Here is a 24,366-nt window from a genome sequence, read left to right on the forward strand (position 1 = left end):
TTATTTGATCTAATGTATTGTATATATTATAGGAAGAATGTTGGGGAAGGGTGGTGACTGGGTGGGTGGCTCAGTCAGTCCAGTGACTGACTCTTGGTTTTGGTTCATGATCTCAGGCTCCTGAAATTGAACCCCCACCTCAGATCACTGGGGAGTCTGCTTGAACGTCTCTCTCCCTCTCCCTTTTCCCTCTGCTCTCTCTTTTTTTCTCTTTCTCTCTCTCAAAATAGATAAATGAATCTTTAAAAAAATAACTTGCAAGCTAAGAATAGTATTTAAAAAAGAAAGAATGATAGCAAAAATTCTGAAGTTTAGAATGTAAGATAATAAGAATGTATGTTGAAATTAATATACTACATCTATATAAAAAAATCTGTAGCCTTACGAATCTGGGTACAATTGAGGAAAGGTAATGGTAAGCATAGAACATAATATTGAAGTGGAAAAAATATATAATGAAGATCTAGAAATCCCATTTGAAAATACTAATAAATTAGCTACTTCAAGCAAAACTGATAGAGGAAAAAAAAAAGATGAGTGAGTTTTGTTAGAAAAGACAAAAAAAAAAAAAAAACCACACACAAAAAAAACAAACCCAGATATATGGCAGTGATTTTCTTTTTTTTCTTCTCTTTCTTTGGTAAGCACAAGAATAGAATGAACAACTAAATGCAGTAAATTTAGAAGAAATAAAGATGTTAAAGATTTGAATGTATTTATAACCATTAATATTTATTTGAAAATATTAATGAAATGAAATGTAAATATACATTAAGTGATAATGTACCCTCTTTCTTCACCCCACACATAAATATAAGGACCAAATAGTTTAGGTATGTATCCTAACACTCCTTTGTAAAATGGATAATCCCTATGCTACATATAAACTCTTCAAAAATCCAGGAAAAGAAGCAAATATCCCTAAACATTTGGAAGGTTGCATAATCCAGATACCAAAATCAGACAAGGATAAATGATAAGTAAAATTGTCAGCCAATCTGTTATTTATGCAAATATCCTAAAAAAATACTAGTATACCCAGTTACAAAAATACATATCATGACTAAGTCGAGCTTTTTCCAGGGGTATATGCATTTTTTAACATGGTCAAGTGAGAAGCCTTGCAATTATCTCAAAGAGGATTCAACATCTGTTTATGATAAAATGTGTTTGCAAAGTAAGAACAGAAGTGTTCTTCCTTAATTTGAAAGGGAATTTTCAAGGAAACTATAACGAACATCATTTGTTTGTTTGTTTGTTTGTTTTTTAAATATAATCTGAGAAACATTCTTTCTAAAGTGAAGAACACAAAATAAGGACGAAGGAATAAGGCTCTCATTGCCTTTATTCCACACTGCACTGGCAATCCTACACAAGATGATAAGAACAATAGTTGAAAGTTGTAAAATTTGAAAAGAATAAACAAAACTCTTCTTTTGGTAATTGTCTAAATTGAAACCAACAAAAATAAAACTCTATAGATCAACTAGTACATTGTATAAGAGATTAACAAGAAGGCACATTGTACGACCAAGGTAAGAAATTAAATACCATGCTTATACAGAATAGAGAAAGTTGAAAATATTATATATTGTTATCATGGCAGGAAAATCATAAAAATAAATTTAATAATAGTTGTTCAAAACTGTTCTGGAATAAAATATAAAACTTCATTAAAAGACCTAAAAAGCAACTGAAATAGTGAGGCATACAATGTTTATGGACAGAAGACACAATATAATTTCCTCAAATGAGTTCATTAATTTAATTCAGCCCTAATGCAGTTCTCAAATGTCTTTAATAAAGAATGTGTGAACAACTGACTATCCATAACACAGAGATAATATTGAATATCTACTTCACAGTGTATTTTGACTGGATTAAAAACTTGAATTTGAAAATATAGTTTTAAAATATTTGAAAAACATTTTCATGATAGTGTTTCTTAAACAAACAAAAAATAAAAACACCCACAAGTACTCAAGGAAAAATAAAAAATTATTGAATTTGACTATATTAATACTTAAAATATAATAAATATCTAGAAAATATAAATCACAAACTGAAAAGTGTTTGTACTACATATAACTAATAAGAGAATAATATTCCAAATAAAAAGAAAAAACACAAAAATATCCAAAATGATAAACAACTCAAAGGAAAATGGTCAAAGAATATAAATAAAAAAACTTAGATTATGAATATATATATATAAAAATTGTTGGGGCACCTGGGTGGCTCAATTGGGTCCTGGGATCAAGTCTTACATTGGGCTCCCTGCTCAGCAGGGAGCCTGCTTCTCCCTCTCCCTCTGCCTGCCACTCTGCTTCCTCTCTCTCATTCTCTCTGTCTCAAAAATTAAGAAAAATAAATAAAATATTTAAAAATACAAATAAAATAAAAATAAAAATAAAAAATTTCTGAACCCTACTAGTAATGAGGGAAATGTAAATTAAAGCAATAATAAGATTTTTATACCTGTCAGATTGTCAAAAATTTTGAGGAACAACTTCTCTGGACCTATTATAGTTGAAGATACACATATATTATAATCCACAACTTCTAGTTATCTAACTGAAGAAAAAAATGGCACATATGCAAAAGAAATGTAAAGAAAAACATTTTTTTTTTTTTGCCACAATGTAATGTTGAAAATTTAGATATAACCTCATTAGAGTTCAGTAACACTAGAACATAAACTGGGATTGATCCTATTATCAAATATACTTAGCAGTTTAAATGAATGACTCACATCTACTTACCTTCATGGAAAGTTATGAAAAACATAATGCTAAGTGAAAAAAAAGAAGGTAAAATAATTTCTGTCAAATGTCAAAACCTATAAAATAGTAGAGTACATTGATTTCTATTTATGTGCCAATGCCCTTGTCTACCCATATCTACTTATCAATCTCTCAATCTTATCTAAATCTATGTAACACAACCAGAAATGATTAACATTAACCTTAGGGTAATAACCAAATCTGCAAAATCATATTTGTAACTGAAAAAGGAAAAGAACTAAAGAACTATAGTAAAATAATATCTTAAAACTAGCTGTAGATCATCATAGTATGTTGCATTATTTTTTATTCTTTTATATATATGAAGAATATCTTATAATGAGAGAAATGGAGGCTTAGAGTGAGACTTTATTGTTTAGCTAGAAATGTTATATATATGAAGACCCGGGTTTGAGTCTCAGGTCTGCCGCATGTGTTTTATTCAATAAAGATAATAAAAACTTTCACTTGGTTATTTCAAGAGTCAGTGAGATAAATGTCTATTGTTATGTCATAAGACATGTATTATTAAGACATGTATTATGTATTAATGTATTAATAAGACATGTATTAATGCAAGGTAATATTCCAAGCAGTAGTGTATATATCTTGTAAGGTTTTCTCACTTCTGAATTAGGAGGGAAAAAAGAATCTTACAAAATCAGAGAATATTTTTTCATCCACATCTAACTGAAAGATAGTCTGGAAATATTTTTTAAAACTATAAAGTAATGTGTCTTATTTAAGGCTCACTATCTGGACTATTTGGAACAGATATGGAATGTGGAATTAAACATTAAAGACAAACATATGAAGGGGTGCCTGGGTGGCTCTGTCAGTTAAGCAGCTAACTCTTGATTTTTTTTTTTTTAAAGATTTTATTTATTTGACAGAGCGAGATCACAAGTGAGATCACAAGTAGGCAGAGAGGCAGGCAGAGAGAGAGGAGGGAAGCAGGCTCCCTGCTGAGCAGAGAGGCCGATGTGGGGCTCGATCCCAGCACTCTGAGATCACGACCTGAGCCAAAGGCAGAGGCTCAACCCACTGAGCCACCCAGGCGCCCCTAACTCTTGATTTTTGATGCAGGTCGTGATCTCAGGGTAGTGAGAGCCAGCAGTGTAGGACTGTGTGCTCAGAGGGGGAGTCTGCTTGAGATTCTCTCCTCCCTCTCCCTTTGTCCCTCCCTTGCTATCTTTCTATCTATAATAAATAAATAAGCCTTAAAACAAAACTAAACAAAACAAAAAAACAAACATATGAATCCAACTATATGATGTTCTGGAAAAAGGAAAACTATGGAGAAATTTAAAAGCTCAGTGGTTGCAAGGGGTTCAATAAGGAGAGGGTAGGGTAAGGATGAAAAGGTAAAGCACAGGAGATTTTTAGGGCAATGAAACTATTCTGTATGATACAGTAATGTTGGACACATGTCCTTATGCATTTGTCAATATCCATATTATGTATAACACAAACAGTGAAGCCTAATGTAAACTATGGACTTTAGTTGATAATTATGTATTAATACTATCTACCAATGATAATGAATAGATCACCCTAATCAAAGATGTTAATAGGAGCAGGGGAGAGAGATTGGATCTTTGGGAGCTTTGTACTTTCCAATCAATTTTTCTGTAAATCTGAAACTGCTGTGAAAAACCGAGTATATTCATCAAAGCAAACACAAATGCATGACACTTAAATTAAAACCACAGTACTCAGGCTCTAAGCAGATTTTCATTTCTCATATATGAGTTGCTCAGGCATTCTCTCATGGCATCCTTACTCCTGTTTTAGTTTTAATTTTAACAAATTCAGGATAATGATTTCCCATTTAAATTGTTAGAAAGGGTACATTCAAGGAAAGAAGAAACTTATTTGTTGTAACAATTTTCATCTAGTGGAAAGAAGTGACACTTGAAGGGCTGTCAGTATAGCTCAGCTACTTTGTATTAGCTGCTTCTTAATTGCTACCCCCTCCCCACCCCCTAATAGAACCTCCTGGCTGCCCTTGAACTGCTTCTAGAAACCTCCTACCCGCAGACTTCCCAGGATCCATCAAATATAGAATTAATACATGTCACCCCTAAAGGCCTTCGAAGATGGCTTCAGGACTGTGACTGAATCACCTCCGGATTGGTGTCTTTGCCTTATTTGTTGTTGAAATTTTTGACTATCAGGAATGAATACAAGAACTCAAAGAGGCAGAGCAATTAGGAGGAGATTTAGAATAGAAATGAGAAAGCAACCAACACAGGTGAAAAATGAAGACTGCAATATTTGGAAATACGTATAACTTTAGAAATATTTATTCTTTTAATTTCTGTAATGCTTTACAGTTTTTAATGTGATAACATAATAATGAGTCATACAGGAAAGGTTAAGTTAGCTTCCACATGTTCTTTTTTCTGAAGCTAGAAAAGTACTTAAATTTATTTGGAAATAATTTTATCTGATACGTATTTTTTTAAATATGAGTTGTCCACATCTCCCGAGATCTTCTGGGTGCTCTCATATTGAACTTCACTGTAGCTCTGGGCTGTGGAGTTTAGGCTGCTTCTTTATAGCTCTGTAGTTCTGTGAGGCCAGAAATGGTAACTTACTCATCATTGTATCACAAGTACCTAGAATAGAGTTGACACAAAGTATTGAATAGATACTTGTGAAAGGGTATAACTTTGATTTTCCAGAAAAATTCAACTGTTTGGAATTCTTTTGTTAATGATATTAGATAAATTGAAATTTTTAAGAGAAAAAGACAGAATATAAGGGGACAATCTTATTATTATTATTTTTTTTTTCAGATGAAAGAATTGTCAACATGCAAGTTCAGACAGTTACAAAATTCAAAACAGTGACTAATGTTGTTGGATATTTAAAGGGCTTGACATCTCCAGGTAAGTAGTGCTGAGATTCTGTAGGTATTTATAATCTATTAAACCCACAAGAAAATGCTCTATAACAACGTAAGAGCATAATTAAATGCATTTCCTACTTTGGATGTAACTGGTTCACTCCACTCTAAGAGTGAGTCAGTATGAAACCAAGAAGTAAGTCTTTATTCTCTTTCTTACTTTCTTCAAAAATAAATCAAAGTAGAGAGTATAAGGGAAAACAAAACAAAATGAAATGAGAAAACAGTTTAGATTTGATAAATCGGCATGTACCTCATGAAGAAAAGCTACAAAAACCAATGTTTTTTTGCTTGTTTGTTTTCTTATTCTTCACTACAACATAACCCTTGGATTTTTTTACTTTTATCAGGAAAGGACCCTTTAAGAAAGAAAATATTTTAATTTTAATGGTGTCTTTAAAAAAATAATAGAAGTTTTTATCTCCAAAATCTAATCTTTCAGTGCTAATCCATGTTCTTCATCTGACCCTTCGTCCATTGACAGTTCTGCTTAATGTCTGCGTGGCTTTAGGTTTTGAAGATGCTAATGAAAAGGATCACCTGGCTAAATTTTAAATAATTTTACTCCTTGCTCTAGGATATTCATAGCATCTTCTGATAATATCATCAGGCTAAAAAAGTAAAACTAGCTATATTAATTAAGAGACTCATAACAACACTTCCTAATGCATTGTGAGGCTGAGCCACATCTTGCTGTGTGAGTGCTTGGCATCCAGGGTAGAATGCGGCAGTCTGATCGGCACAGTTGGGCCACCTCTGTTAATTTGGTTGGGATATTTACTCCAGTTCTCCTTGGAGAATTACTTTTTGCCACAACTTTAGTCAAATTGACCCCATAATTGATAACCTAGAGAATCCTGAGATCAAGTTTTACATATCCCCAAGTTTCTTGCCAGCCAACTTTTAGAGAATTAATGGAAGGCTCCTATTTTCTCTGTTTTCTTTACAGTAACAGTGTTGAACAATCTCTGATGTCTTAATGTCTTTAAATGCAAGATATAAATGGGTTGTGAAATTGTCATGGGCCGCATTTCAACAAATTTCCATCAAGAGAATCTCTAATCGAAGCACCAGCAATATTTATCATCATTACTACATATACTAGTTTTTATGGAAAAACCAAATTGTACAAAACTATATTAGTTGGAGGGTAAAAGAACTTTCCTAATTGAAATTCAATATAGAAAAAAATCAATTTCTTAAAATCAATTTACCAGTAGTATTCTGCAGTGTATAATAAGCAAAGCTTCCCAAATTTTGTTTATTTGAATTCTACATGAGAATATTGGCTGTTCATTCACATGATTTTCTTATTTAATGGCTCTGAAAATTAGAAACAATTGTTAAGGCTTTTGGATATGGTTTGTCTAGAATACAGATAATCCCAAGCAGAACTTTCACACATATCTGAGAGATGAGTAAATAAATTTCCTGAGTTTCAACATTTGTGACCCCCTTGGATATACCATTAATTAAATTTTGATAAAATGTTGGCAGATCAGATCCATTGCTGGTTCTAAAATCAGCAGAAAACTAAAATAACTTCATGCAATGATTTCCCATCAAATAGCTTTCTGATGCTATGAAGTAAAGGAGTAATTCATTTATTCCACACACAAGTAGTACTTATGTGTCAGACACTGTTCAAAGTGCCTTACACTTAGCAACTCATTGAAAACAGAAAGCAAGGGAATGATGTATGTGGTATTTGTATTTTCATTTTATACTTGAAGAAATCCAGGCATAAAGGCTTAGATAAGCTCTCCAAGGTCACACAACTAGTATATCGGATAGCCTGGACCCAAACCCAAGCAGGCTGGCTTCAAAGTCCGCACCACTGAGCTATGGGACATCTCTGAATAAAATGACACTCTGAAGAAATCTTTTTACACATATGTATTGGGCTACTTGGTGAAAGAAATATAGATCAACACCAGTAACATTCAGTGGCAACAAAATCGGAGGAAACTCTGGAGATAGAGTTTTAGTCTACCATATTATTGACAATAGTCAGTAATGTACATTGAGTAGGCCCCATCCATGTGTAGTGAAGATCTTTTTATGTTGTGTTTAATGGATTTTGTGTGATTATGTGAAATATGTGGAAAGAAAACTTTTACAGTAGTTGTATGACTTTTGATGTTGATTTTTTTTTTCCTTCAGGGAAATGAGAAGAGCTAAGACTATAAGCTGGAAGCTGTAATTAATTCCCTAAATACTTCATTTATTTCAAAATCCATATATGACTACCACATTATTTAATATTTACAGCTACTGAATAACTGCTCCCTCATATGTATTAATAGTTCATTAGTATTTACTGAGCATACACGCATTGTTTACAGGGCACTTCCCACTATGATTCTGGAAAAATGTTAGATAAAGGTTTCATTGTGGCATATTTGTATACTTCATTAATTAATATGCATGTTGCAAAGGACAGTAATATGGATCTAAGCTTTGGAATCATAATTGAGTTCAGCAGCTGCCTCTGCTTTGATATACACAGATGTGTGAATCAAGACAGTGGGTGAAAAATGTTAAAGTAGTCTTAATTATTAGGACAGTTTTACATAATTGGTGCTCAGTTGTGCAAAGGATTATGTAAATGTCATTAAATTTATTGTTAAGATTTATATTTTGTCTTAATGGCCCTTGTCTCCTTCTATTTCCAGACCGGTACATCATAGTTGGCAGCCACCATCAAAGTGCATACGGTTCTTATGGACAAGAATGGGCCAGCAGCACTGCCGTAATCACGGCTTTTATCCGGGCCTTGATGTTAAAAGTTAAGAAAGGGTGGAGACCAGACCGCACAATTGTTTTCTGTTCATGGGGAGGAACAGCTTTTGGCAATATTGGCTCATATGAATGGGGAGAGGTAAATGCACATTAATTACTATGCTTTTCCTGCTCTCATGCACTCTCTCTCTCTCTCTCTCTTTGACTAAAGTTGACAAAATAAAGTTCTGAAGCCAGGGATAAGAATGTGCCTTTCAACCAGCTGTCCTATCTTCTAACTTGCTGAGATCACCTATAAGAAAGAGGGGGAATTAGACCCCAGTGCATTGTGTTTGATCTGCAACTATCTTACTCTTTTTGCTCCCAGACCTACCCCATGGTTGTGTTTACCTGGTTATTGTTTCTCCTTAGACAGGTTGATAGTTACTGGAGAAGAAAAGATCAGGTAATGCATACAACTACTTTTTTTTTTTCCCCCTAACTTTCTGGCAGTTATCTGGAGTTAGGAAACAGTCTCCTATGTTAAATATCTACTACCTAAGGATCATACCATATCTATACCATATGTCGATAGGCCTCAGAATAGTGGTTTCCTTCCTTCGCACTCCCTCCATTGCATCTTCCTTCTGTTCTTACACGTCTATCTCTCTGTCCCTTCTTTCCTACAAATCTATTAACCCACCTACCTACGTAAACTACCTTAGGAAGGCTTTGTCCAAATGAAATCTATATGCAATGAGTCATAGTTAGAATGCCACTGGAATGTTTAAGTTTCAAATGCTTTTGATAGGTATGTGTTTCACAGACGTCCTGTATTCTTAATGGGATATATCAAATGATAATTGAATTGATGACATGTTAAAAACAATGAAAACATTTTAAAACTCTTAGATAGTCTATTTGCTTGATGATTTTTTTTTTTTTTTAAAGAGGGTTGGTGGAAAAGTGTAGGAAAAAAATCCATACAATTTTATCTAGGAAAATAAAACAATTTGATATTCTAGTTTATTTACTATCTCAGCTTAGGAAAAACAAAACAAAACAAAACAAAACCCTCAATATCTAATAGGAAATTCTCCTATGTCGTTTTCTAAGTATTAAAAAAAAAAAGATAAAATGTCTATTGACCACAAAGAAAATATCAAAAAGATACACACAAAAAAATAGCAAGTATCTTTTTAATTTGAAGAAAAGTATTCTTAACAATGGAAAAAATTTAGTGTAAAGCTTATCAAGATATACATGTTGCAAATTAGAATATTTTTCATACTCAAATTAGTTGTGTATTTATTTCATATTCAAAAGAACTAATTCAAATGAATCAATTTTATTGCTGGAAGAAAGTTTTTAAATTTATGACAATTTTTTAGTTAGATGGAAAATGTAATAGCTGAACCAACTTCTCAGACTTTTATTCTAAATAACTTTAAAGACATAAATAAGTTAAAAAGCATTTTGGGGAATATATTTGTGATCTGGGCTGATTTTAGTATTTCAGAATTTTTTTCATCATAAAACAGTATTTTAGTTTTCTTGCAACATTAAGGTGCATTTTAAAAAGTGTGTCTTAAAGATTTTCAAATTCCAAAAATTTATTCCTCTATGTCATACAGCCTTCTCCATATCTGTCTAGTAACTTTTACATTAAATTTATGTTATTCCTAAATTAGCACATATAGTTCTAAGCTATGATCTGAAAGTTGGCTTTTCCAACACTAGTAGTTCCTAACTTATGTATCCTGAGCCCCTGTGCATGGGGAAGTACATTGCAAAAAGTCTTTGAATTTATTTAACCATCAAGCACCTCAGCCTATAAATTTGATCAGTAATGTGGCCTTGTATGTATGTGGGCAATTATATTTTAAAATTGAAGAGATTAAAAAAATTGATTTTTTGTGTTTGATAAAATATAGATTTATTTGTAAGTTTTACTGAATTCATTTTATCTTTTGATAGTTTTATATTTTTCTCTATCAGCAAATACAGCTAAAACAACTAAAAACCCTATACTGTGGGAGCCCATAGAGAAAAGTATTTATGTTAGAAAAAACCCTTCCTATTCAAAAATAGTACGAACCTCTGTCCTTACATTTTTATGTAGGGATGTATATATGTATGTTTGGCAACCAGCTATCCGTCCAGTCACTTTCTGACTTTTTCCATTATTAGATAGGCAAAGATACAAGAGTGAAGAATATGGTGAATAACATGTAGATTTGATTATTGGCTCATGAAGTGTACTATGTAAAATTACTATGTCTCAGAAGATTATTATAATACTGTTCATGAAGTCATTTTGTAAGTATGGAATTTAGAAGAAATTTAGAAAACTACCAGTTTTTCTGTTCTGTCTACTTTTACCAAATCTACTCCTGAGAACAAAACATTTTCTTTTTAGTTGAAATCAAGTTATGGTCCTAACCTAATTTCCTAGTGAAGATGAGTGAGGAAAGCACTTGCTGACATGTCATACTGCCCTATTTAATTTTACTTGCACAGGAAACCCATAGTTGTAATTAAAAAGATTAGGAGATATTGGTCACTAAACTTAGAACTGGAATTTATAGTGATAGAATTATTATAGAAGTGACTCAATACTGATCTTGATCCTTGAGGAAAATTATCCCATTTTACTAAGTAATTGGTACCATTTCTAAATAAAATAGTACCATTTACTAAATAAAAAGTACTTTTTTTCTTCTTTTGTAGATTCTTCATTTCCACAGGCAACTGCGGAAATGCTACAGAATTTACAGTCGGGAAGTCTGACTTCAGATTCTTTCTACCATAAAACTGTGGTGTTAGGCGAGATTAACTTCTCCAAGACTTGATTCCTCTGCACATGTACTAACGCAAGGTTCTCATGAGTGTTAAATGCACTAACATATATACAGTTCCTATGTGCTACTGTGTAAATAGAAGTTGTTTTGCCACAGCACTTGCTGGACATTTTTTTCTTAAAAAAAGGACATTTTTAAAAAACATTATTATGTGCAGAGTATTTAAGCTTCAGTTCATCATTCCTGTCCACTTGAAACATTTACTCATTTTATTTATTTATTTATTTTAAAGATTTTATTTATTTATTTATTTATTTATTTATTTATTTCACAGACAGAGATTACAAGTAGGCAGAGAGGCAGGCAGAGAGAGGAGGAAGCAGGCTCCCTGCTGAGCAGAGAGCCTGACGCAGGGCTCAATCCCAGGACCCTGAGATCATGACCTGAGCCAAAGGCAGAGGCTTTAACCCACTGAGCTACCCAGGTGCCCCTGAAACATTTATTCATTTTAAATGAAATGTCTTCACCTCTCTTACAGAGGTGTAGCTGAATTTTCAACTTAAAATAGGAGTCACATACTGATTTGCCAAGGAGACAGGCTCTTGAGGTCTTACATGTCATATGTCGGAGGAAGAAAGGTAAGGTCCTAAGACACAAAGTAAGACAGTTTTTAGGTCATTTCTGTAGAACTGTCATCATGATGACTAGTCATTACATATTTATGCAAAAAAGGAGGAACATAACAGAAGGCTGTCTTAGCAGCACCTTATTAATAAGTGCAGTGGTCTTCAGTTTTGGGGGATAGGGCTCAGCAAAGAAGTAGAAGAACTATTCTGCTGACATCATTTTATGCTACTCATGTGCATAAAATGTATCAGGTTTTATTTCAGGTAATATGTGCAGGGACAAAGGTGTATTATGTCCCATTTTGCTCAGAATAAAGAGCTACTGCATGTAAAAACTAGCTCACTGTCTCAAAGGAAAGGCCTAGTTTGATTAATCACTGAAGTAGTTTACCCATGTCTGTTCTCTAATTCAGTAACTATAAAATTAAATGCTGTGGCTAGAGCAAACTTTCCATTCTGTACTTTAAAGTTGAATCTTATACTAGCTTAGTCATTTAAGAACATTTTCTTTTAAGATTTCACTTTCTTCAGGAACATGTTTAAAAATATTTTGTCATGTGTGATATGTAACTCCTTATCCCTTTTATTTAAACTCCTTTTATGACCTTTGTACACTCTAGCAGAGTACATTTTTTTAAAACAGTAATTGTGCAATGTAATGATTTTTTTTTTTTGCAATGTAATGATTTTAAGTAGGCAGTGTTTTTTATTCAACACATAACTGATAAAGTAAAATCTCTTTCTTTTATTTAATGGTTCTTTGTTCATTTGTTTTGGTTTCAGGATTTCAGGAAAGTTCTGCAGAGAAATGTCGTGGCTTATGTTAGTCTCCATAGTCCCATAAGGGGTAACTCAAGTCTACATTCCATAGCCTCACCATCTCTTCGGCAACTGGTAATAGAGGTAAGATGAACTACTTTTTAATAAAATGATTATACACAATGCCTATTTCTTTATAATATGAGAAATTATATAAATTGTCTTGATGTTTTCATTTGTATTTAATATGCCCCAAACTATCTGTTTTAAGTAATAACCTGTCGCTTATATTTTTTATCAATGTTCCTTTAACAGCTTTTTTTATGTTCTACAATTCTGCACTTGCTATGGTGATAGGTGTAGGTAGAATCTTACAGTTATAGAGAACATATGTAAAATTATAAAGTTGTTTTTTAAAAATTGAATTTAGTTCTCAAATTCCCAATTCTGTTAATCTTGATACTTTTTGGTAAACTTCGTTACTTTTAGACTTTGTCCTTGCTCATGGTTTGAGCAGATTTGAGACCTGCTCTACCTTTTCGACAACATTGTAAGCACCCAAAAAGCAGAATCCATGTGTAGTTTCTAGAATATAGTGATAACTAATTCCAAGATATTTAGAAAATAGTATTTAAAAATACTTATGGGAAAGAATAGCACACATTTTCCTATAGAGTAACTTGAAAAAAAAATCATGTGGCTTGTGATAATGTCTCACGAGACATTTAAAAAATATTTATTTATTTAAGATTTTATTTATTTATTTGACAGACAGAGATCATAAGTAGGCAGAGAGGCACAGAGAGGGGGAAGCAGGCTCCCTACTGAACAGAGAGCCTGACGCGAGGCTCAATCCCAGGACCCTGAGAGGCTTAACCCACTGAGCCACCCAGGTACCCCCAATTGTTTTTTATTTAAAAATTTTTTTTCTTATTCACTCTGGGGGCTCCTGGATGGCTTAGTCCGTTAAGCATCTGACTCTTGATTTCCGCTCAGATCATAATCTCAGGGTCCTGAGGTTAATCCCAAAGTCAGGCTCTACCTTCCACACAGAGTCTGCTAGAGAGTCTCTCCCTCTGCCCCTCTCCTTTCTCAAGTGCACTCATGCTCTCTCTCTCTCTCTCTCTCTCTCTCTCAGATAAATAAATAAATAAAATCTTTAAAAAAAATTTAGTCCCTTCTGGCCTGTTTCAAAGAGGTTTTCAGAACATCTCTCCTGTTTATTAGTTGAGTTCATTTTTATTTTTGCATTCTTTTTATGACATATACTACAGATAAAATGATATGTGTTACTTTTCAGAATGAAAGTAATAATGTCACCACTGGGGGGTGGTTTTCTCCCAACCTGAAGGGTTATTGGTGTATATTAGAAATGACCTTTTAGATGCCCACAGAATTTCCAGTGAGTATCATAAAAACTGAGCTAAATAATGAACAGTGCTTTAGTTTAACCATAATGCCTGATTGAAATGTAATGCAAACTAACATTTTATGACTTTCATAAAGTATTTTCTAGTTTAATAGTTTTCATTGACATTTCCATATGTAGTATAATAAAGAAGACATTATGAAAGATGAAATAGATAAATCTGTACATTTGAGATCAGCAAAACCCCAGTGTGCATGCCCTAAATTATATCTAGTTCTGTAAGTGGATTCCTCATGTGCTTTGTACTGCTTTGCATTCTGTGACTCTCTTACCTGCCTTGAAAAAAATCAAAAGAAGAAATTCAGCAGCAAATGTCTCTCTTTGAAAGTTAAGATATTTCTGTACAAGTGACTGATCAGAAAGAAAGTGTGAGCTCAAGTATCTGGCCACTGGAAAGGGTTATTTTAAAATTTATGTCTTCCTTCCTGCATTTTACCATATTTGTATTTTGAGAACTCTGAAAGATAAGTAATCATTGAAATTCATAAGCAAATAGAAATAACAAACTATTAAGGACTATCAAATCTAGAGAAATATCTACCTATAGAAATGTCTGAGAATATACTGCTTTTTAAAATATCTTTGCACATCTTCGAGAAATGTAAAATACTAATATTTAAACCTAATTTTCTAAAAATATAGCATAGTTTATCAATAATGAATATTAACATGGAAGATATGCCTTCCTATCTGCTTGGGGGAGGAATCTTTTTATTTGATAGTTAAAATGTTTCTATAATTTTTGTTCCTAGATTAAAGCATGCAAAATAAAGAAAATACAGTTTTATAAAAAAAATGTTTCTATACTAATCTAAGAATTAGTATATAAATTCTAATTTACTCAAAGAAAATATCCTTTCAGTTGAGAGAGAGCATATGCATGTTCTATAGGACAAATTAGAAAGGTAGGATTAGGGGGTGCCTAGATGGCTCAGTGGATTAAAGCCTCTGCCTTCAGGCATCAGGCATCAGGCTCTCTCCTCAGCAGGGAGCCTGCTTCCCCCCTCTCTCTGCCTGCCTCTCTGCCTACTTGTGATCTCTGTCTGTCAAATTAATAAATAAAATCTTAAAAAAAAAGATTATTACAAAATCAAACAAAAGCATATAAAGGTGAAGAGAACTCAAAGTAACAAAACCTCACAGTCATTTATATAATTTAAAATAATTTAACACTAGTAGAATTTAAAAAAGAAAGATTTAGAATATTTCTTTCAAAAAATAAAAGGAATGAAGGTGCCTGGGTGGCTCAGTTGGTTCAGCATCTGACTCTTGATTTTGACTCAGGTCATGATCTCAGGGTCATAAGATCAAGCCCCATGTCAGTCTCCATGCTCAGCAGGGAGTGTCCTGGAGATTCTCTCCCTCTCCCTCTGCCCCTCCCTGCCTCAAATGTATAAATAAATCTTTTTTTTTTAAAGGAACATTATAACAGAATATCAATAACTTTACTTGCAAAGACATTTTATCAGTCTTCAGAACCTTCATATTTTATCAGTTTCTTAGATTCTGTTATCATAAACAAATACGTTTCATATAATCTAGTGTAAACCAAACAAAAACAATTTAAAAATGATTTTTCTACAAAGAACAATATTTTTTATAAGGTACGCTAACTAAATTGTGGATGACATAAAATTATACAGAATATACTCTTGTATAGCAATGTACAGAATCAAAAATATCTGATGAAGTTCAAGTGGTAGAAATAGCAGATGGAATCTTTAAAGGTTAGTATACAGTACTGCATTTATTTATTTATTTATATTTAAATTCAATTAGCCAACATATAGCACCTCATTAGTTTCTGATGTACTACTCAATACACTGCATTTATTAAAAAAAAAAAATGACACATATAGGATATTTTAATGGATTATAAGCTTGATAAAAAACAAAACTGTGAAATGGTTGCCCTAAATCAGGGCAGATTATTCCTAAATCAGGAAGATTATTATTTCCTTGTCCTTGGTCTATTAGACCTTGGTATGCTATAATTTTTATTTAAGTTAGACCTAATAGATGAATTGAAATAATGGTTTACATATAGTAAAATTCTCCCTTCTTTTTTTTTTTTTTTAAAGATTTATTTATTTATTTGAGAGAAAGAGAGAGTGCCTGCAAGCAAGGGGAGGGGCAGAGGGGGAAGGAGAGAGACAATTCAAGCAGAATGCCTGCTGAGCACAGAGCACCATGTGGAGCTCAGTCCTGCAACCCTGAGATCATGACCTGAGCCAAAACCAAGAGTTGGATGCTTAACTGACTGAGCCATCCAGACACGCTAAAATTCTCCCTTCTTAAGTATACAGGTTGATGTACAAGCATATAAATACCATTACAATCAGGATATGCAGAATTTCCATGCCCAAAAAGTCCCATCATAGCCCTAGCATTCCGTGTCCTCTCTTTGTTCCTAGTTCCTGGCAAAGACTCATCTGATTTTTGCCCAAATGGTTTGCTCTTTCAGAATAGCATAAACAATGGAGTCCTTCAGCATGTAGTCCTTTCTGTGTGCCTTCTTTTCCTTGGCATAATGATTTTTTAAAATATGTCCATATTGAAAGGGGAGCCCTCTTACCCTGTTGGTGGGAATACGAACTGGTGCAGCCACTCTGGAAAACAGTTACAGAGTTTCCTCAGAAAGTTAAAACTAGAACTACCCTATGACCCAGCACTTGCGCTACGACGTATTTATCTGAAGGATACAAAAATAGTGATTTGAGTGGGCACATGCACCCTAGTGTTTAGAGTATCAATGTCTACAATAGCCAAATTATGGAAAGAGCCCAGATTTCTATCTACAGCTGAATGGATAGAGGATGGAATATTACTTAGATATCAACAGAACGAAATCTTGCCATTTGCAATTATGTGGATGGAACAAGAAGGTATTTATTTTTTAAAGATTTTATTTATTTGTCAGAGAGAGAGTGAGAGAGAGAGCACAGGCAGGGGAAGAGGCAGGCAAAGGGAGAAGCAGGCTCCCTGCTGAGCAAGCAGCCCAATGAAGGACTCGATCCCAGGACACTGACGACCTGAGTCGAAAGCAGATGCTTAACCAACTGAGCCACCCAGGTGTCTCTAGAGGTATCATGTTAAGCAAAATAAGTCAGTCAGAGAAAGAAATACTATATGATTTCACTCATATGTTGAATTTAAGAAACATCACAGATGAACATATGGGGAGGGGAAGGAAAAATTAAATTAGACAAAAACAGAGAGGGAGGCAAACCATAAGAGACGCTTAATCATAGCAAACAAACTGAGGGTCGCTGAAGCGGAGGTGGGTGGAAGGATGGAGTAAGTGAGTGATGGACATTAAGGAGGACACTTGTAATGAGCACTGGGTGTAATATGCAACTGGTGAATCACTAAATTCTACCCCTGAAGCTAATAATACAGCATATGTTAACTAAATTGAATTTAAATTTAAAAAAGTAAAAGAAAAAATGTCCATATTATTACATGTGTCAGTAGTTTTACATTTAGATGACAAGGATAACAAGTTAGTCATGTCGGGGTTGAATGTGTTACCTTTGGAGCTCTTCTTTCAGGTTGGTACTCTAACTTCGATTTTGAAATGAAGAGGAATTAAACTATTGAATTAAGAGAGGAAGCCATTTCTCTGAAATTAGTCTATTAAATCTGAATTAAATCATCCTGAATGGAGGAGTACCTCCTGATCAGGTCATGATCTCAGGGTTGTGAGATTCAGGCTGGCGTCGGGCTCTATACTCAGCTCTGAGTTTGCTGGGGATTCTGTCTCTCCCTCTTCCTCTGGTCTTCCTCCCACTCGTGCTCTCTCTCTCTCTCTCTATAATAAATAGATGAAGTCTTTTAAAAATAAATAAATAAATCATCCTGAATGTAGAGAATGACATATTTTGAAGATTCAGAAATGCTTACTGACCATAGGTTTTAGGTTTTTCTTAGAATTCATGAACGATTGACCTTAAAAAAAATTACCCAAAGAATAACAAAAACTGATGGGTACAAAAACTAAGTAATAGGAACATGAGAGTTAATTGTACTGCCCTCTCTTCTTTTAGTGTTTATTTGGAAATTTTCATTATAACTTGAAAAAAACCTCAAAAAATGCTTAAGTTTTCTAAATTACAACTCTGATAACTAATAAATTCATTTGTCTTCTGAAAGGAAGTGAGGTGCCCCTTGAATGGTAAATAAAAGGCAAGAACTAAGCCTTTATGTGGTTGATCTTTTTCTGTTAGTTTTGTAAAATTTTGAATGTACATTTCTGCCCTATTTGTGCAGAAAATTTTTACCAAAAAAAAATTAGCTCATTTAAATTAACTTGTAAGTTTTAGAATTAAAAAAATCTCAATTCAAAAAAACTAAAAATTAAATATTTCTTTTAAAATCCCTATTTCAGAAGTGAATATATTTTCAAATTACAAATTACCTAATTACCTATTTCCTTTGCAAAAATGTTGATTTCATATTAATGTTTACTTCTTATTTAAAAAAATAAGAAAAATACAAAATATTTTGCAAAAATACAGTGAAATAACTTTTTTAACATACTGATAATGTTAATATGTTCATTACAGAGATCAAAAAAGTATGTCAATTACTAAAACTAAGAATTTTTTATAAGATCCAATAAACTATTATAAATGGACTTTTTAGTTAAATTTAAAAATCTCATCTGTACAGTACTCTAAGAGATTCTGGTGTGAATTTCCTAATTTTTACTCTATAGTTGGTGGTCATTTGGATTTGGATGATTATTTCTAGTTTTTAGCTATAGTGAATACAGGTGCTATGATTATTCTTTTGTATTGGTAGAATGGGTGCATGCATTTTTGAGGAGTATTTATCTAGAAATGAAATCACTAGGTCACTGGGTAAGCACGTGATTGACTTTAGTAGACACTGCCAGAGAATTGTCCAAAGTATTAATTATACTACCACCAGCAATGTATGAATGTCCTATTGTCTTATATCAACACATTGGTGTATGCAAGTGTATCTTTTTGGGTTTTAATTTGAATTTCCCTGATGACTAATGATGATTAATAATGTGGCTATCTTCCTCTATAAAGGATCATTTGAGCCTTTTACCTTTTAAAGAAAAAGAATTTTACCTATAAACAAAGAATTGTTCATCTTTGTCTTATCAATAAGCATAATACATAATACATAAAGAGCTCTTTATGTATTCTCGATTCAAATTTTTTGCTGGTTATATATTGTGAAATCTTCTTCCAGTCTGTGGCTTGACATTTTACTCTCTTCTTGGTAGCAACATACCTTAATTATTTATCTTATGGAAATCTTCTAAACAGTATTTATTGTTCCCTATCTTATACAAAACACAGTGAACTTAATTTAGTAGTGAGGTTTAAAGAGCATTATAAACCTTTATAATCTTCTGATTCACAAACATTTTGAGTCCTTACTCTCTCTCAATCTGTATATATATACACACGTACATATAGGTACTCACTTTGGCCTCCTAAATGAGTAAGGAATAAAATATCTTTGTAAGATCCACTTTTTCAGAAGAAAACTCTTTCTTGAAAACAATTTCCACTGATCCTTAAGTGTACAATAAAGGATACACAGATCAATGTCATCTTAGTTAATGAAGCGCGGCTGTCTTCATGCAAAGTCAGTTATGGAATTCAAGATAAAATGAGATTTCTCCCCAAATAATAATTTTAAATATTAGGATGCAATACAAACACACATATCCCTCTCGGTATACACTGCTGTTTCATGTTTATTTTTTGAAATCATCTTTCATAGTTCACAGAAGTTATTGATTTTGCCTTTAGAAAAGCAGAATTTGATCATCCATATATTAGTCGGTGCTCTGTAAGTCTCAAGTAAATAGTGATGAAATTTCTAGGAGGTTATTTTGGGCAAGCCTGGAGCATTTGTACATATGAAAGTAGTCAATCTAGCTATATTCTTCTTAAATGCCACTTTGAAGCATCTGCCAGACACAGGCAAACCTGATCAAAACCAACTGATTGCATCAATATTATAAAACAGTCCACAGGATGGACAGTGTTGTTATTTTTTTAAGTCCCTGAAAAAAAAAAGTAGCAAAGATTTTCTTAGTTTTACAGTGTTTTAAAAATTTTTTCATGTTTTATTTTTTAATACCAAGAACTACCCAGCAGGAAATATAGTACATATATCTTAATTCAGCTGCATTCATTAAAGCATTGAGCCCAGAACCAGACTACAGTATTACATCATTAAGAATACCCCCAGTCTGTTGCAGAGCTCTGTAATATGATAAATATTTATAAAGAACCCAACTGTGTATGACATTGCTGTAGGTATTGTAGGGAACACAATTAGTAGATGAAATGCCCCTGTTGCCTGGGAGCTTATGACTTTGCCATGAACCTCAGACATGCATAAAGAGCTGAACTATGGGGTGAGCATGATATGTGCCATGCTGGAATTCCCAGAAAAGAGGCAATGGGATTGGTTTAATTCAGAATCATGCATTATATAACATGGCAAACAGGTTGAATATACTCAGAATCTTTAAGATATTTAACATCTGTCCTGTCAAAGCTCAATACTTTGATCATGTAAACCAACTGCTCTTTTCCAGAACAACCAATGCTTCTTTTCAAATCACACAGCTGATGTCCATTTCCATTTCCTCACTCAAGTCAAGTGCAACTCTGTTATGCTTCTGATCTTTTTCTCTCGTGTTGAGGGGTACTGAACTGCCAGGGCTGTGTTTGCCACAGGAGTTGTACAGTGTCTACTAAGTGCCACAGTGCTGGTTTCCATTCTGCCTCACCATGCTGCTATTCCCTACAGGGAGGAGGAGACATGTTAGCACCAGGAGGTAATTGGTTCGAATGTGTGAGTTTCTGGGGCACCTGGGTGGCTCAGTGGGTTAAAGCCTCTGCCTTTGGCTCCAGTTGTGATCCCAGTGTGCTGGGATCGAGCCCTGCATCGGGCTCTCTGCTCTGTGGGGAGCCTGCTTCCTCCTCTCTCTCTGCCTGCCTCTCTGCCTCGTTGTGATTTCTGTCTGTCAAATAAATAAAATACTAAAAAAAAAAAAAAAGAAAAAAAAGAATGTGTGAGTTTCTAGAAGCCTGATTTTCGAATAACAGAGTTACTAATTATTATTTTCTCTTGATTTTATTTATTTTTATTTATTTTTTTAAGATTTTATTTATTGGGGCACCTGGGTGGCTCAGTGGGTTAAAGCCTCTGCCTTCGGCTCAGGTCATGATCCCAGGGTCCTGGGATCGAGCCCCACATCGGGCTCTCTGCTCAGCGGGGAACCTGCTTCCTCCTCCTCTCTCTGCCTGCCTCTCTGCCTACTTGCGATCTCTGTCTGTCAGATAAATGAATAAAATCTTTAAAAAAAAATATTTTATTTATTTATTTGACAGACAGAGATCACAAGTAGGCAGAGAGGCAGGCAGAGAGAGAGGAGGAAGCAGGCTCTCTGCTAAGCAGAGAGCCCGATGGTGGGCTCGATCCCAGGACCCTGGGACCATGACCTGAGCCGAAAGCAGAGGCCCTAGCCCACTGAGCTACCCAGGTGCCCCTTGATTTTATTTTTATACACTGTAGAATTAGAATAACCAGCTCTAGTCTTCTAGGGCTCCCATGACAAAATACCACAGACTGGGGGGTTTAAAGAACAGAAATTGATTTTCTTAGATTTCTGGAAGCTAGAAGTCCAAGGTAAGATTCAGGGAGGGTAAATGTTTCCAAAGGCCTCTCTCTGTGGCTTGTAGAGAGCCACTTCTCACTGTGTCTTCACAAGGTCTTCTCCTTGTGCATGCTCTTTCCTGGAGTCTCCTCTACTTCTTATAAGGACACCAGTGCTATGAGATTAGGACTCTTTCTTTATGTTCTCGTTTAATCTTAATGACCTTGTTGAAGGTCTTACCTACATAAATAGGGTCATGTTGGTGCCTAGATTTCAACCTGTAAATTTTGGGAAGACACCTTTTAGTCCATAATATTGACCAAAATGCAGAGTGGTAGAGTACAAAAAGCATAGTAGTAGAATTTAAAAAGCTGTCTTTCCTTTTTTCTCTCTCTTTCATTGATAATTTTAATAGAGTGTACTGAAACAAAGCTTAATTTCTGTTCTACTTGCTATAAAACATAAAAGTAGAATTGACTTTGAAACATTCTCTACTGACTTGTCTTTCATGATACATGACATAGTTTTTGTTTGTGTATTTAGTTTTATCCTTGTTAGCTTTTATCCTTTGTTTATTTTTTAAGGAGAGAAATTCTCTGTGCTTTCTTGCTTACAATAAATCACAACTCTTTTCAGTGGATTCTGCTTAATTCTACTTTATTTATCTTCCTTTCTGCTGCTTCTACTACCAGTAGCCAACTGAAGTGACCATAAACACCAATAAACTGATTTAAAATCCTATCTTACACTAATTTACCATTTCAATAAAGTCTCACATTTAAAATTGTGATTCTATTGGCAGGTGAATTTATCTCCTAGGTTTATAATACTTTCCTTTGTGTTAAAACCAAGCAATCCCTCCAGTTTATTACTGTTTTACAAGGCTTTCTATTCAGTATAGGTTGACAATTTGTAAATTCCTTTTTATTTAAATCTAGATATCAAGGGAAGTCTTGGAGTCTGGCTAAAACCCTGAATTTCAGAAGGCAGCTGATTTAAATGTTTGGATGACATAGCCAAAGAATAGTGCAAACAATTAGAGATATTAAAATATTAACAAATTGACTGTGAATGCATTCATGCAATCAAAATGAATATCATGTTCCTAAATGGCTGTAGCTGAGTTAGTTTGAGTCTGTGTGACTTTTTGATTGGTATATGAGACACTAGATCTCTACAGGACTCAGTAGAATGGCCATTTACTCTGCGGAACTATTAGTGAATCACTGTTACTGGCAGGTTAGATAAAACTGCTTCATCCATACAGCATCATCAATGCAATATAATACACTTTACCATGTAAAAAAATGAAATTTATTCTGATGAATTAATTCTCTTTTCCCTCCACTTGATCTTTAACTAATATTTTAGTTAAAAACCTACCACTTATGTCATCAGTTAATTATCTAATAACAATTACAATAGTAATGTTTTGTCTTTATGATGTATGACATTTTATCTAAAGTTTCTATGAGTAATGAAATTAATTTAAACAGACATGGCTTCATGGTTTACACAAACCATCTTTTTAGGGGTGCCTGGGTGGCTCAGTCAGTTAAACATCTAACTCTTAATCTCAGTTGAGGTCTTGATCTCAGGGTCATGAACTTGGGTCCTGCTTTGGGATCCATGCCCAGCATGGAGCCTACTTACAAACAAACAGACAAACAAAAACGTTTTCAATTATAACTTCTGGGATAAATTTAGTTTCTATTACTAAGTGTTTACCCCAAATGAATTGTATAAATTATGAATCCTTTGCTTTTGTTTGTTAGTTATATTTTATAGTTATATTTTTTATATTTATTTTATTTTGTATTTATGTTGATATTTTGTATTTGAATGACTCACTTTGTTCCTTAGCAAACTAATTTGTTTCTATATACTAACAATGAATTGTCTGAAAGGGAAATGTAAAAGCAATGCCATTGGGATACCTGGGCAGCTCAGTGGGTTAAGCATCTGCCTTTAGCTCAGGTCATGATCATGGAGTCCTAGATCAAACCCAGATCAAGTTTCCCTGCTCAACAGGGAGTCTGCTTCCCCACCAGCACCGTACCCCACCCCGCCCCTGCTCCTGCTCACAAAAATGCTCTCTTTCACTCTCTCTCTTTCAAATAAATAAATAACATCTTTAAAAAATAAATAAAAGCAATTCCATTTGCAATAGCACTGAAAACAATCAAATACTTAGGAATGAATTTAATCAAAAAGGTGAAAGAGCTATACACTGAAAATTATAAGACATTGATGAAAAGTATAGAGGAAGACACATAAATGGAAAGATAATTCATGTTCTTAGATGACGAAAAATTACTATTATTAAAAATGCCCATGCTTTGCAAAGTGGTCTACAGATTAAATGAGATCTCTGTCAAAATTCCAATGGCATTTTTTGCAGATATAGAAAAAACAATCCTAAAATTTATATGGAGCCACAACAGACCTCAAATAGCCAAAGTGATCCTAACAAAGAAAAACAAGTCTAGGAGTATCACATTCCCTGATTTCAAGCTATATTACAAAGCTATATTAATCAAAACAGTTCAGGCACCTGGGTGGCTCAGTCAGTTAGGTGTCTGCCTTCAGCTCAGGTCACGATCCTGGGGTCCTGGGATCCAGCCCCAAGTCAAGCTCCCTGCTCAGTGGAGAGCATGCTTCTCCTTCTCTCTCTGCTGT

At 33.9% G+C, this 24,366-nt stretch overlaps 1 protein-coding gene across 3 annotated transcripts in view; it reads left to right on the forward strand.

The window, feature by feature from the left end:
* The window catches only part of NAALADL2 (N-acetylated alpha-linked acidic dipeptidase like 2), a 1,359,315-nt gene that overhangs the window by 1,029,750 nt on the left and 305,199 nt on the right, over window positions 1-24,366 (forward strand). For all 3 annotated transcript variants that reach the window (XM_080802354.1, XM_080802355.1, XM_080802353.1), the window contains 3 exons: window positions 5,585-5,677; window positions 8,370-8,575; window positions 12,626-12,745. In XM_080802354.1, the coding sequence (XP_080658480.1) occupies window positions 5,585-5,677; window positions 8,370-8,575; window positions 12,626-12,745 (419 nt within the window). The remainder of the gene's footprint in view (window positions 1-5,584; window positions 5,678-8,369; window positions 8,576-12,625; window positions 12,746-24,366) is intronic.

This window comes from Martes martes, assembly GCF_963455335.1.
Source record: "Martes martes genome assembly, chromosome: 1".
Classification (NCBI taxonomy): Eukaryota; Metazoa; Chordata; class Mammalia; order Carnivora; family Mustelidae; genus Martes; species Martes martes.